We start from the raw sequence: 13643 nt of genomic DNA, 5'->3' as shown, positions 1-13643 counted from the left end.
ATTTCCAGATGCCGTAAGCTTCAATCAATGATGCAAAACATAAAGAACCGGATGCTGCTCCGACTTTTAAAGGGCAGGGTTGTGAAAGGGCAATGAACGGTGTCTGAGCCGTGGAGGGGGTGTCAGCTGTGGCTTGACTGTGGAGAGAGAGCCAGGGCTTAGGAAAGAACCCCGCGGACAGCAGGGGCCCCTCATCTCCATGACACACTCTCTGGCACCGCAGCGATCGCGGTCAGGGGCCACGCTAATCAATACATGAAGCCTGCAGGAGTGCGGGGGAAAATGTCTTAATGTCCTCAAGATCTGCACGACTGCAGGTTACACTCATTCTGGTTTGCCAGTGATGCAAAAGCCATTGGCATGATGATGGTGTGTATGTGTGTGTGGGATCAGGTGGGCGATAGAGAGAGGACAGTCTAATTAATGTAAGCATTTGCCAGTGATTAAGCTTTAAACAGAAAGGTCAGCTGAGCAGCGGAGCAAGGCCTGTCCCGGTGCCTTGCTCTTAGGGCAGTCTAAACCTTTCCAGCTTAAATGGTAAAGATGCAATTTTACAATGGAGGAGCATGGGACACATGTAGGCCTGACACACGGGTCATTGGCTCGCCACCCTCCATTACCCAGCCAAGGCAAATGTGCCGATCTGTGTCATTTAAGGGATGAAAAATAAGGCCTTGGACGAGATCAATAGATCCTGCGGTCCTCAACCGGCCGTGATTAATTGACTGTCACCAATTAATGGGGGAAAGATTACAAACCACTTTCTGAAGCATATGTGGGCAAAATACAATCTTTACAGTATCAGAACGGTTCCAATAGTATGATTTGAACTTGATTTTTAAATGTTCCCACGGAATTACAAATGCAATATTTTCTAACAAATTTATGAAATAAACTGCCAATTTTTTTCTTTTACGTGTTATAAAATAGTTCAATGAAAAAAAAAATGCTGCTCTTTTCTATGAATTAAAAAAAAATATATATATATAAAAAAATTAAACACAGATACTAAAAAAAGTATTTTATTTATTTAGTTTTGAACAGCAAATCAGCATATTAGAATGATTTCTGAAGGTTCATGTGACACTGAAGACTGGAGGAATGATGCTGAAAATTCAGCTCTACATCACTAGAATAAATTACATTTTAAAATATATTTACATAGAAAAGAAGTTATTTAAAATGGTAATACTATTTCATAATATTACAGTTTTTTACTGTATTTTTATTCAAATAAATGCAGCCTTGGTAAAGATAAAAAAACTTTCAAAAACATAAAATAGGTACCAACCCTAAATTTTGAGACATTCTTTAATAAATGAGTCATCAGCAATGCAAATCGATCCATACCTCTCTCTTAACAACAGAAAAGATGAACTTCTAATCTCCAAAATGACCTTTTGCTACACTCATGTGATGAGGTGTTTCACTGCACTGGATGAATCATTTCACTGGAGACTTATGATGAAATGGATGTCTCTTGTTGACACAGCTCTTGTTCCACTTACGAACGATGAAGTGAGCAGCAAGCGATTTTTGTGTGTATTTCTGAGATGCTGATCTCACTGACAGGAGACAAAAGGGGAGGGAGGGGGTCTGTAAAAATAAGAAAACAAGGCAAATTTATGTTATTATGTAAGCGCATGCTCAGCAGTTTGGTCTTTGCTCACAAAGGTGTGCAAACTTTCTCTCCAGGAAAGTTTTCACATGCAGATGTCTGATTCTGAGTTTCAGACCAGCTGGCGTACAGTTAGACTACTCATAGTCTAGACAAAGTGAAGTCGCCATGTGCTGTGTTGACATGAAAGACCTGCAACAAATGACAGTAATGTAGTCGCAGCACCAATAGTCCGCTTGATGCAATCAATGTACAACATAGTTTTGCATCAGTTCGATGCTAATGAAGTTATCTCACAAGCGCTCAGCCACTGGGTCTGTCATTATGGGATAATAAAGCCATCATTTGGCAATGACCAATGAATTATGAGATTGAATAAAAATGAAGAAAAACCTCTAACAGTTTACACTGTTGTGATGATACTCTTGAAACAAAGACACAAGACACATTGGAAGAACAGGAGGGACAGATGAAATTTTTTAATACATCAAAAAAGCATTATTTTTCAACAGAAAGCATTCAGTTATTAATTGCTACTAATTTGATTGCTCTATGCATTATTTTTAATCGGACAGGCAACCCAAGTGGTAATGGCCTTTAGGACACATTCAGGACACACTCCACGGCAGATGTGTTTTGTAGTAGTTGAGTACTCTGTGCTTGCCGTAGTCGCGTGTGCTGCTCATTACTTTGTTTCTGTTGGAGGGAGTTTTGGATCATGTTTCATATGTGAGGACTAAAAAAACTTGTGACCTCTTGTATTAAATAAATCCAGTGCACACAGACTGAAGTAGTTTAAGTCTTTGGTTCTTTTAATTTTGATGATTTTGGCTCATATTTAACAAAACCCCACCAATTCACTATATCAACAAATTAGAATCAGCTGATCAACTCAAAACACCTTCAAAGGTTTCCTGAGCCTCAAAATGAGCCTCAAAAGTTTGGTTCACTAGGCTACACAATCACGGGGAAGACTGCTGATCTGACAGTGGTCCAGAAGTCATTCAATGACACCCTTCACATGGAGGGTAAGCCACAAACATTCATTGCCAAAGAAGCTGGCTGTTCACAGAGTGCTGTATCCAAGCATGTTAACAGAATGTTGAGTGGAAGGAAAAAGTGTGGAAGAAAAAGATGCACAACCAACCGAGAGAACCACAGCCTTAGGCCTGAGGATTGTCAAGTAAAAGCGATTTTTTTGAATTTGAGTGAACTTCACAAGGAATGGACTGAGGCTGGGGTCAAGGCATACAGACCTCTTGTTAAGCCACTCTTGAACCACAGATAATGTCAGAGGCTTCTTTCCTGGGCTAAGAAGAAGAAGAAGAAGAACTGGACTATTGTCCAGTGGTCCAAAGTCCTCTTTTCAGATAAGAGCAAGTTTTGTATTTCATTTGGAATCCAAGGTCCTAGAGTCTGGAGGAAGGGTGGAGAAGCTCATAGCCCAAGATGCTTGAAGTCCATTTTTTTTATTGCTTGAAGCTTGAAGTCCAGTGTTATACTCAGAATTTGTGCTCTGCATTTAACCCATCCAAAGTGCACACACACACACAGCAGTGAACACACACATAGCGGGAGCAGTGGGCAGCTATTTATGCTGTGGCGCCCGGGGAGAAGATGGGGTTTCAGTGCTTTACTCAAGGCCACCTAAGTCATGGTATTACCGGCCTAAGATTTGAACCCTAGGGTTAGGAATCAAACCCTCTAACCACTAGGCCACAACTTCCCCACTGGGATGCAATGTCATCTGCTGATGTTGGTCCATTATTTTTTATGAACACCAAAATCACTGCACCTGTTTATTAAGAAATTTTGAAGCACTTCATGCTTCCTTCTGCTGACCAGCTTTTTGAAGATGCTGATTTCATTTTCCAGCAGGATTTGGCATCTGCCCACACTGCCAAAAGCACCATAAGTTGGTTAAATGACCATGGTGTTGGTGTGCTTGACTGGCCAGAAACTCACCAGACCTGAACCCTGAGAGAATCTATGGGGTATTGTCAAGAAGAAAATGAGAAACAAGAGACCAAAAAAATGCAGAGGAGCTGGAGGCCACTGTCAAAGAACCTGGGCTTCCTTACCACAAAGTTATCACCTCCACGCCATGCTGAACTGAGACAGTAATTAAAGCAAAAGGAGCCCATACCAAGTATTGAGTTAATGTATAGTAAATGAACATACTTTCCAGAAGGCAATTCACAAAAACATTTTTTTATTGGTTTTATGGAGAATTCTAATTTGTTGAGATAGTGAAATTGTGGGTTTTTGTTAAATGTGAGCAAAAATAATCAGAATTAAAAGAACCAAAGACTTAAACTACCGTGTTTTTCGGACTATAAGTCGCACCTAAGTATAAGTTGCATCAGTCCAAAATGACGAGGATATAAGTCGCAATGAACTATAAGTCGCATTTTTTTAGAACCAAGAACCAAGAGAAAACATTACCGTCTAGAGCCGCGAGAGGGCGCTCTATGCTGCTCAGTGTAGACTACAGGAGCACTGAGAAGCATCTCTGGCAGCATAGAGCGCCCCCTCGCGGCTGGAGACAGAAATGTTTTCTCTTGGTTAATTTCTCTTGGTTCATGTCAAATTAATTTTGATAAATAAGTCACACCTGACTATAAGTCGCAGGACCAGCAAACTATGAAAAAAAGTGTGACTTATAGTCCGGAAAAGACGGTACTTAAGTCTGTGTGCAGTGAATTTATTTAATACATGAGTTTCACAATTGTTGAATTGAATCCCTGAAATCCTGAGAGTGATGTGAGATAAAATGGGCCAGATAAGGTAGGAGTGTTAATATTTAATCACTGCAAACTATTTAAAACATTTACAAACACAGTACTTGACATGTATTACCTGATCTGATTGGTGTGAGTTTAAGGTGGGCAGGGCAGGGCCTGTTGGGTAACTGGGCAAATAACCGGCATGCCAAGGTATGCTATATATATATATATATATATATATATATATATATATATATATAGTGCTTTATACAATGCAGATTGTTTCAAAAGCAGCATTACAGGGATAAACAGGAGAAATACGAATAATGTTGTAATGTTAAAAAAACATTTGATAATTAACATTTAATAATACAAATAATTGGCATTTGATTATTTGTTCATAATGATAATTTTGCTTCTGATATTTATGTAGCTTTTTTTATCCTGTTTGTTTCTATTGATCCTGTACAATTTACAATTTGCAATGATCATGACATTGCATTTACCTGTTGGTTTGCTCTGATGTACATCTCAAAGGTCCGTCAGCCGGTCATTTAATGCTACAACCATGTGTTCAGCTCCACCTGCATCAAAGTGTGGCTGGAGAAGAGCAGTCAGTGTCCCACCTGCAGAGTGGCCATCACCCCAGAAAACCCCTGCAGAGAAATCATTGGTAATGTCAACCGACCTCACGGTCATATATCGTTATTCTTAAAATGAAAAGCTGTAGAACTAAGTTTTATGTTTGATGAGTGTGATTAAATATCTCTCTTAGTCTCCCTTTGTGTATTTGTGTGTGTATATGTTCACAGGAGCCACAACTGACTGTTAGTCCAGTGAGAGTCATTCTGTGAAGAGACGCCTCCGAAAGACTCAAGGGGAGCTGCTTGTACGAGAATATGAGGTACTTCTAGTTAAACACCCAGTGAAATGGTTTGATGAACACAATTTTCTTCCCAGTGTTGACATTTCCTGTATTATGTAGAGTGGACAAACATTTCAAAATGTTTGAATCTGTACGACGAAATTCTGCAGACTTCCCTCCAAAATCAATGATTTTATTTTTTTTTAATCTGCGCCATTCCATCCTGGCCTCTTCATAACTGACAGACTTGAACTACTAAGCCACACAACTCCAAATTTGACTTTACACACATTTTATGTAGGGCTGCGCAAATTAACATATTATGTTATTATTATTATGTTATTAACTGATTAATGCCATTTTTTATTATTATGAAAGTCCATTGCTCACTGGCTCTGAATACACATACAGACCAGTCATGCGTCACAGGAGGGGATGCTACCGATCAAAGTATTTAGGCTAAGCATCAGCATTCACAAACCACTGTGCACTGTTATTTTTACAGAAAAGAATGCAACAAGCTTTTAATCATGACTTTATAAGTTGGAAATAGGAAGCTTCCTCGCGCAACAGTGGAGTCAATCGTTTTGTTAACTTTGTTTTATTATTTTATGTGGTTTATTTTTGGTTTATTATTATGAGTCATATGGGACTCTCACAATATATTGCTTTACAGATCTACCACATTTGCCGCTCAGAAATATTCACGCAATCATGCAGCATTTATAAGAAGATCTTTACTCCGGCTCGGATGGCGCTCACTGATCTATATATAATGATCGTGCAGGTCTCTGGTCTGACATAATCGAGGCTCTGGACTCTGAGTGAGTGACGTGATATTCAGCCAAGTATGGAGACCCATACTCGGAATTCATGCTCTGCTTTTAACCCATACAAAGTGCACATACACACCGTGAACTCACACACACCCGGAGCAGTGGGCAGCCATTTATGCTGCGGCGCCTGGGGAGCAGTTGGGGGTTCGATGCCTTGCTCAAGGGCACCTAAGTCGTGGTATTGAGGGTGGAGAGAGAACTGTACATGCGCTCCCCCCACCCACAATTCCTGCCAGCCTGAGACTCGAGCTCACAACCCTTCGATTGCGAGGTCTGACTCTCTAACCATTAGGCCACGACTTCCACACTCTGAACATAACTTGTTTTTCTATAACAAACTATAAAATATTTTCTAGAAAAACTTTAATGTCCTGGCAGTGACAAATGGCTTGTTTTATATTTAATTTAATTACATTAATGTTAAAAGTTGAGATTTAGGCTACAATAAATATTTATACTGCTACTATGTAAAAAGAACACTGCTGTAAAAAGCACCTTATTTGTTTGCAAACCAAATGTTATTACACTTTTGTTCATATAGAAGTAGGCCTACTTTTAAATGAAAAAAGTGCACAATACACTACTTTTGAATGCGTTATTAGTTTTGTGCATAACAATGTGATTGATTGTGATTAATCACAGTCAATAATGCGATTAAAAAAAAGTAATCATTGTCCAGCACTAGTTTTATGTTTTAATACAATGTAGATGTAGGAAATTGTTCCTAGCTATGCAATGAAAACCAGGAAGATTCATTCACTGAGCTTATGAATCATCTGTCTTACAGGATGAAATCTAAACCCTTTGGAAAGAGAATGAGGACTTAAAAAGCAAAAACCTGAGCCTTGAGATGCAACTTAAGACGGCTGTGGAACCGAGCACGGTCTTGGTTCCTCAGAGTGAAAGCAGCACTGTCGACCTGAATGCTCTGGAGGAGTCGGCCAATAAACTCAGAACTGCCAATGACCCCCACAGGAAGGTCAAACAGGACCTCGAAAGGCTAAAAGAAGTGTGAATGTGAAACAAATAAATATAACCCCATCATTTAACCTTTTTCAGATAATATGCATTGACTGTGCTCATTTGGTCATTTAACTGAAGCTGCAGAGTTTTATTTTTCATATAATGTAATTGATTACATACTTAAAATATACTTAATATAATATAAAATAATATAATATAAATAATATATTATGAAAAATATAATATAATATCAAAATAAAATAAATACATTGTTCCTTAATATGTATAAAATTTTATGTATGTGTGTATATATATGTGTATATGTGTTTTTTTGACCTAATCTAGGAAAATATGCAATTGAAAGCCAAAGTGGACAGCATTTCTCCGCAAAAGTAAGCACAGTGTTCATAATGTAATGTTGGTGAGGTGTACTGTGAATTGAATTTGGAGTTAGATTGAAATATTACAACAACAAATAGATTATTCAAATTTATTTAGTTTATATTTATGTATATTTGCACTATATTAGTAACTCAGATGTACAAAACTGATCTTATTTATGTTTGTCTGTGTTTTACATTGAGGTTTGGCAGGTATACCGTCGCAGCTCTTGAGGCTAAAATTCATCAGTATGAGCGGGACGTAGCACAGCTGAAGAGCTCTGGAGCGCAGCGATAAATACATCGAAGAGCTTGAAGACAGAACCACAGGGACGGCCCTAAGTCTGAAGAAGGTGTTTGTTCAAACACTGCCTCTGGAGGGACTCAAAACGGAAGGATTGAAAGAATCGCCCTGATGCGGAGGAGCCTGAGTGAAATGGAGGAAACTTCTGTTTGTATAGACCTGGACTGAAAGTGTTCAGAGCTGCCAAACAACCATGGGCAGCTCCTGACAACATCTGATGTGTGCCATAGGTTTTTTTAAGAGGGACTTTGACTCCACAGAAGGATGGCCTCAAAGATTTTATGGTTCCTTCTACACCCTCCTCAGCTCTCAGATCTCTCAGCTTGCAGAGTCCTGTGGTTTATAGTGATAGAAAGTTAGGTCTCAGACCTCTCACTTACATGAGAAGACTCAGGGTCCAACCAGCTCATCCTCAGTCAACCAAAGCCCAGGATCCTTCCAAGTCAACAAAGGTGCATCGTTTGGTCAGAAAGCCGCTGTGAATTCAGATAAACAGGTCTTGTGTGGAGCCTGGATGGAATGCGGACTGGATCTTCCCCATTTGGAGGAAAATAGAGAGGAGCCGTCCAAGGACCCTTTGGGTAACAGTGAAGATTTTATGGATGCAGAGTACTTGGACAAGATCTCTGAGCTAACCTCTATGATGGCTGAAGGTGAGAGTTCCAGCAGTCAGGTCTCTAACCGTCTTTCATCATCATCTTCATCACGGTCTCCAAATTTTGATGCCACCTGAATACCAGAACTGGATTTCTGTAGCAACCTCTTGGCTGATCCTGGAACAACAAAAAAGCACCAAACCACACTTTGACACCAGAGACCACACATTGTGATGCTGCTACAGCTTCAGCTGTTGAGTTCGGTGACAGAGCTGGAGTTATGGTGGAAAATCCTACACATCCCACCAAGCGCAAGCGTCCCCCAGGATTGTCCATCTCCAGTCCATCAAAACTCTCAAAAACTAAAGTAGAAGGAGAATCTTCTCAAGTATTTTTTCAGCATGGCCTCCACTTTTATCAGATTCAGTGGGTTTACTTCGCAGTGACTTTTTAGGAGTTCAAGGAGATTTAACTGCCTTTCTTTTCCCTCAGGGCTTTTTATTACAAATTTGCCTCACTGTTCATTATTATGACAGCAGTGTGTGCTGGATGATGTTACTATATGTTATAAAAACCATTTCAGTATCCTGAGGGGATAAGGTGTTAATATTATGCTTTTCTCTTCAAATTAAACAGATTTTTTATTTTTATTTTTTGCTATGGAACTTCAATGCTTTTGCAATTGTACAGAATTGAGGCATTCTGATTAATTCTGTATTTGAACTGTGGAAAAAATAAAATATATTTGTGCATTTGGTTGAAAATAATAAGCCATTTTCTATTTTTAAATATTTCCGTAACTTGTTGACTAAATAAAACAATACTGTTGTTTGTCTGCAATTTATAGATTCATTTTCAAGTAGTTTCATGATTTATTGTGACAAACACTGTAATTGTCATCATTTTAATTATAATGCATGCAAAAACATGTTTTTCTGTGTTTAATGGTAAATTATTCCTGTGTCATCACCTGAATACAAAACAAATCTATTAAATATCCACCTCCTTCACAGTCTTTTAGAGAATTAATTAATGCTAGTGAATTAACACTTCATTAGCTCCAGCTAGACGCTTTAGGAGATTAAAAATTCATGCCTGATTAGAGTTTAGTGAAATATACATGATAGTTAAAGTTGCGTAATCAATCAAGGCAGTGCCACCAAGCCTTGAGTTAACATGAGCGCAATGCAAATATTCAAATACAAATTCCGCTTCTGAAACTAATATAATTACGCACAAATTATATTTTGATGTCTAGAAATGTAACATGTACGTGATTTGTAATGTATGCATTGCATTTTACTCAGGCTATATATTTATGTAATATTTGTATTCATTGTCTTTCCATTTATTTCACGTAATATAGCCTAAATGTTTAAAGTTAATTCATAAATCGAAGCGGTGCAACCATTACTAGTATAAACATTAGCTAAATATAAATATCCAGGCTTGCAAATTCTTCTGAAACTGAAATAAACATGCACGAAACGAAAAACATTTACAATTTATTGATGATTTGTTTTATTTATGCATACGATTTTTTAAATAAACTTAAATTGATTACATTATATCCATGTTCAACTATAAATGTAATTTATCGATTGTCATTTATTTTTATTCATTCATATTATAAGAACAAATGTGTTTATTGTAAACATTTTTATATTATTATTAAATATATAAATATACATTATTATAATAAAAAACACAATTATGCCAACTATCTTAAACAATTAGTTGAAGTAAACAAAAACTGTCTGATCATCTTGGACGTGTTGATGTAATGTGCTTTAAAACATTTGTTTATGAAATTCTATTCTACAAGTGAGACATCTAAACAGCCCTCATTTGCATATCGAATGTTAGCTGTTACACTGTCACACTGTTTAACGCCACAACATTCTAAATTGGTGGCGGCAGTGCGCAGGCGCGCAGAATCCACAGGTATGGAAGGAATCCCCCCTCACCGTCGTTAGGCCGATTTACAGTTCGAGGAGGACATGAGAGGCGAAGAGGCGCGATGAGATGAGATGTGAGGAGAGGAGAAGAGAGTCAATCGCGCTCGTCTCGCGAGAATAGGCGAGGCTGCCGGACGAGATGTGAGGGACTCAGGTGTAAGAGCGCTCCTCATCCACACACAGCATAGCCAAACAGAGACGCACACACACACACACACACACACTGCGGGCATCTCCTCTGTACCATCAGCAGCTGAGCGCTACAGCATCCGCCTGACTGCTGCGAGACGCCAGAAGAGGAGGCGAGAGGAGCTGGACTCTCGCTTTGGTTTTTGTCCTCTTTTCGTGCACTTTATCTGAGCCGGATCCCGCGCAAACATGATGTCCATGAACAGCAAACAGCATCATTTCGCCATGCATCCCAGCTTACCTGAGCACAAGTACACAACTCTGCACTCAAGCTCGGAGGCGATCAGGAGAGCCTGCCTGCAGACTCCACAGGTAAACGAGCTCCAAAACTTCTGCTTTTCTCCTCCCGCGTTCTCCTGCGCGCGCGAGGAGGAGCGCTGGAGGCGCATACACTGCCTTAATGTTTTTTCATGTATACCACAGCAATCATCTGCACGCCTGTGATCTTTTCTGAAGGCATGCTCACTGAAGTCTCAGGCTTCACCCTTTTTTGTATTAATTTTTATGACTGGAAGCCTCTTAAAAGGAATATTCTCTGTGTTATGTTGACACTATTCCCCAGCTGACATCTCCCCTTTCTCTTTCTTTCTTCTTCTCCCCGTCTCTCCGACTCCAGCTACAAAGCAACATCTTCGCCAGTCTGGATGAGACGCTCCTGGCCCGCGCCGAAGCTCTGGCGGCCGTGGACATCGCGGTGTCCCAGGGTAAGAGTCACCCGTTCAAGCCCGACGCCACGTACCACACGATGAACACCGTGCCATGCTCGTCCACCTCCACCGTGCCACTCGCCCACCATCACCACCACCATCACCACCACCACCACCAGAACCTGGAGCCGCCCGACCTCATGGAGCACATCACCTCGTCGTCGCTCGCGCTGATGCCCAGCGCGCACGAGGGGGCCGGCGGAGGCGGCGGAGGAGGCGGCGGCGGTGGCTTGATTTCCACGTCGGCCCACCCGCACTCCCACATGCACGGGCTCACCCACCTGTCCCACCAGGCTGCTATGAACATGAACTCGCCGCTCACGCACCACGGCCTCTTACCGGGCCACCACGGCGGTGCGCACCAGTGTGCGCCGGGACTCGCCAACAACGGACTGCCCTCCATTAACGACTCGGACACGGACCCGAGGGAGCTGGAGGCGTTTGCTGAGCGCTTCAAACAGCGGCGGATCAAACTCGGGGTGACTCAGGCGGACGTGGGGGGCGCGCTGGCCAACCTGAAGATCCCAGGCGTGGGCTCTCTGAGCCAAAGTACCATTTGTCGCTTCGAGTCTCTAACTCTGTCTCACAACAACATGATCGCGCTCAAACCCATCCTCCAGGCATGGCTGGAGGAGGCCGAGGGCGCCCAGCGCGAGAAAATGGGCAAACCCGACATTTTCAACGGCAGCGAGAAGAAGCGCAAGCGGACCTCCATAGCGGCCCCGGAGAAACGATCTCTGGAGGCGTATTTCGCGGTCCAGCCCCGGCCGTCGTCAGAAAAAATCGCGGCTATCGCTGAGAAATTGGACCTCAAAAAGAACGTGGTGCGAGTATGGTTTTGCAACCAAAGACAAAAACAGAAGAGGTTGAAATTTTCCGCGGCGCACTGATGGACTACTTCTAGGAGAGATAGAGAGAAAAAAATTCAACTGACTTTTGGGGACCAAGGAACATCGCTTTGGCTCAAACGCGTGTGCTCATGATTAGTACCGTTTTATTTTCACAACTCATGTTTCTTTTCACTGTACTGGTGAATGTGAAGTATGCAAATAACAGGTAATCCAGATGAACTACTTTTTCTGCGGTTCAACTCTACTTAGATACACCCAGCTCCCCCCACCCCAAATGAATGACGAAAAATAGCCATTGATGGATTACCTCATAGTTTAATTCTATCCTAATTATTTATTTATGTGTTTATTTATGTTCGGCATATTTGTGTATTTATTCATTCGTACAGGGAACTGCTATATTTTTGATTATTAAATGTGTTGAAAGCAGATCCCTCTTTCACAGTCTTGCTGAAGAACTAATGTGAACATTCAGTGTTTCAAAGGTCTGCTCTGACGAATATACAACTCAGTAGGAAAAGAAAACGAAGGAAATTATACAGAGTCCCTTTTAAATAATAAAGGTGGCAACCACCGCTCGTATTTGTTGAAATTGCACTGAAATCTACTGTTATTTAGATTGGTTAGATATATTCAAATGCTTTTGTATATATATAAATATACGTACAAATGACACTTGCTCACCGTGCAAAACTCAATTCCCGATTTGTATTTTTTATTATTATGATTATTTTGTTAAATCAGAATTCTTCCTCTGCGGATATTAGTTAACTCGCATGATAATGATTACACTTACGTTCTAAAGGAAAATTGTCCTTAAATATAATTTCGTTGGTTTGTATACTTTGGTTTGCAGTGCAAACATTCTATGCATTGAAGAAAAAAAAAAAAAACCAAGCACTACATAGAGTATCTACTGGTAGACCTTTGTGGATGGTGTAAGTCAATGTTTAATGCCTGTTTTCACATAAAGACACAACGTTGTTTGTCGTGTTAACTGTTCCTGAAAAAGATGTAATGATTTTTATTTTGTGCACAAGTATGTTTACAAACAGCGGCCACGTGCGCGTCACGAGACGTCTCACTCTGTCATACCTGTGCACCTGTCCAACAGTCTGCTGTCTTACCATCTTATCATCCAGACTTTTCTCCATTCTGTAAGCCAAATCCAGCTGCAGGGACACACGTCCCGGCAATCTTCTAATAAACGATGGAAAATCAAAGTCGAGGCTGTCACTGGGGTGTATTTGATGAGGATCTTGTTCTACAGCACAAACAGACACATTCTTCGTTCTCAGAAATGTTCGGCCTGTCATTATTTGCATTTACACATTAACGAGAAATGTAAAATGTTTTTATTACGATTCATAATTTTATCAGCACATACCCACTGCTAACTATACCTGTTTTTTTATTATATATATATATTTTTATATAATGCACTGCACAATTAAATTCAAAATACTTAACATTTTCGTAAAATGCTATAGAAAAAAAAAAGCGGAACGATGGGCCCAGAAAGTTTTATGCCATAATTAAAACGTAAAGCTGGCAATGGGACATTTTTCTATTTTATAAAAAAATTACCCGATATTAGCCCAAACCTCGTTTTGAAAGAGAAAATCGACCCAATAACATTTTGCATTTTCT

The 13643-nt window shown here is 40.3% G+C and overlaps 1 protein-coding gene and 1 pseudogene across 1 annotated transcript; both read left to right on the top strand.

Annotated features, from left to right (window-relative positions):
• Positions 1 to 4866: 4866 nt before the first annotated feature.
• Positions 4867 to 8742, top strand: LOC128015074 (uncharacterized; annotated as a pseudogene).
• A 1713-nt stretch (positions 8743 to 10455) lies between these two features.
• On the top strand, positions 10456 to 13196 carry LOC128015123 (POU domain, class 4, transcription factor 1-like). Its single transcript, XM_052598811.1, has 2 exons — positions 10456 to 10747; positions 11052 to 13196. Exons 1-2 carry the CDS (start codon positions 10625 to 10627, stop codon positions 12030 to 12032), a joined length of 1104 nt encoding a protein of 367 aa, XP_052454771.1. The 5' UTR covers positions 10456 to 10624; the 3' UTR covers positions 12033 to 13196.
• The last annotated feature ends 447 nt before the right edge of the window (positions 13197 to 13643 follow it).

Source organism: Carassius gibelio, chromosome A6, assembly GCF_023724105.1.
Source record: "Carassius gibelio isolate Cgi1373 ecotype wild population from Czech Republic chromosome A6, carGib1.2-hapl.c, whole genome shotgun sequence".
In the NCBI taxonomy this organism is placed as follows: Eukaryota; Metazoa; Chordata; class Actinopteri; order Cypriniformes; family Cyprinidae; genus Carassius; species Carassius gibelio.
This window is presented reverse-complemented; position numbering and strand designations above follow the sequence as displayed.

Coding starts and splice junctions, on each gene's coding strand:
- LOC128015123 (XM_052598811.1), top strand. CDS start 10,625: ATGATGTCCATGAACAGCAAACAGCATCATTTCGCCATGCATCCCAGC. Junction 10,748..11,051: donor CCTGCCTGCAGACTCCACAG/GTAAACGAGCTC, acceptor CTCCGACTCCAG/CTACAAAGCAACATCTTCGC.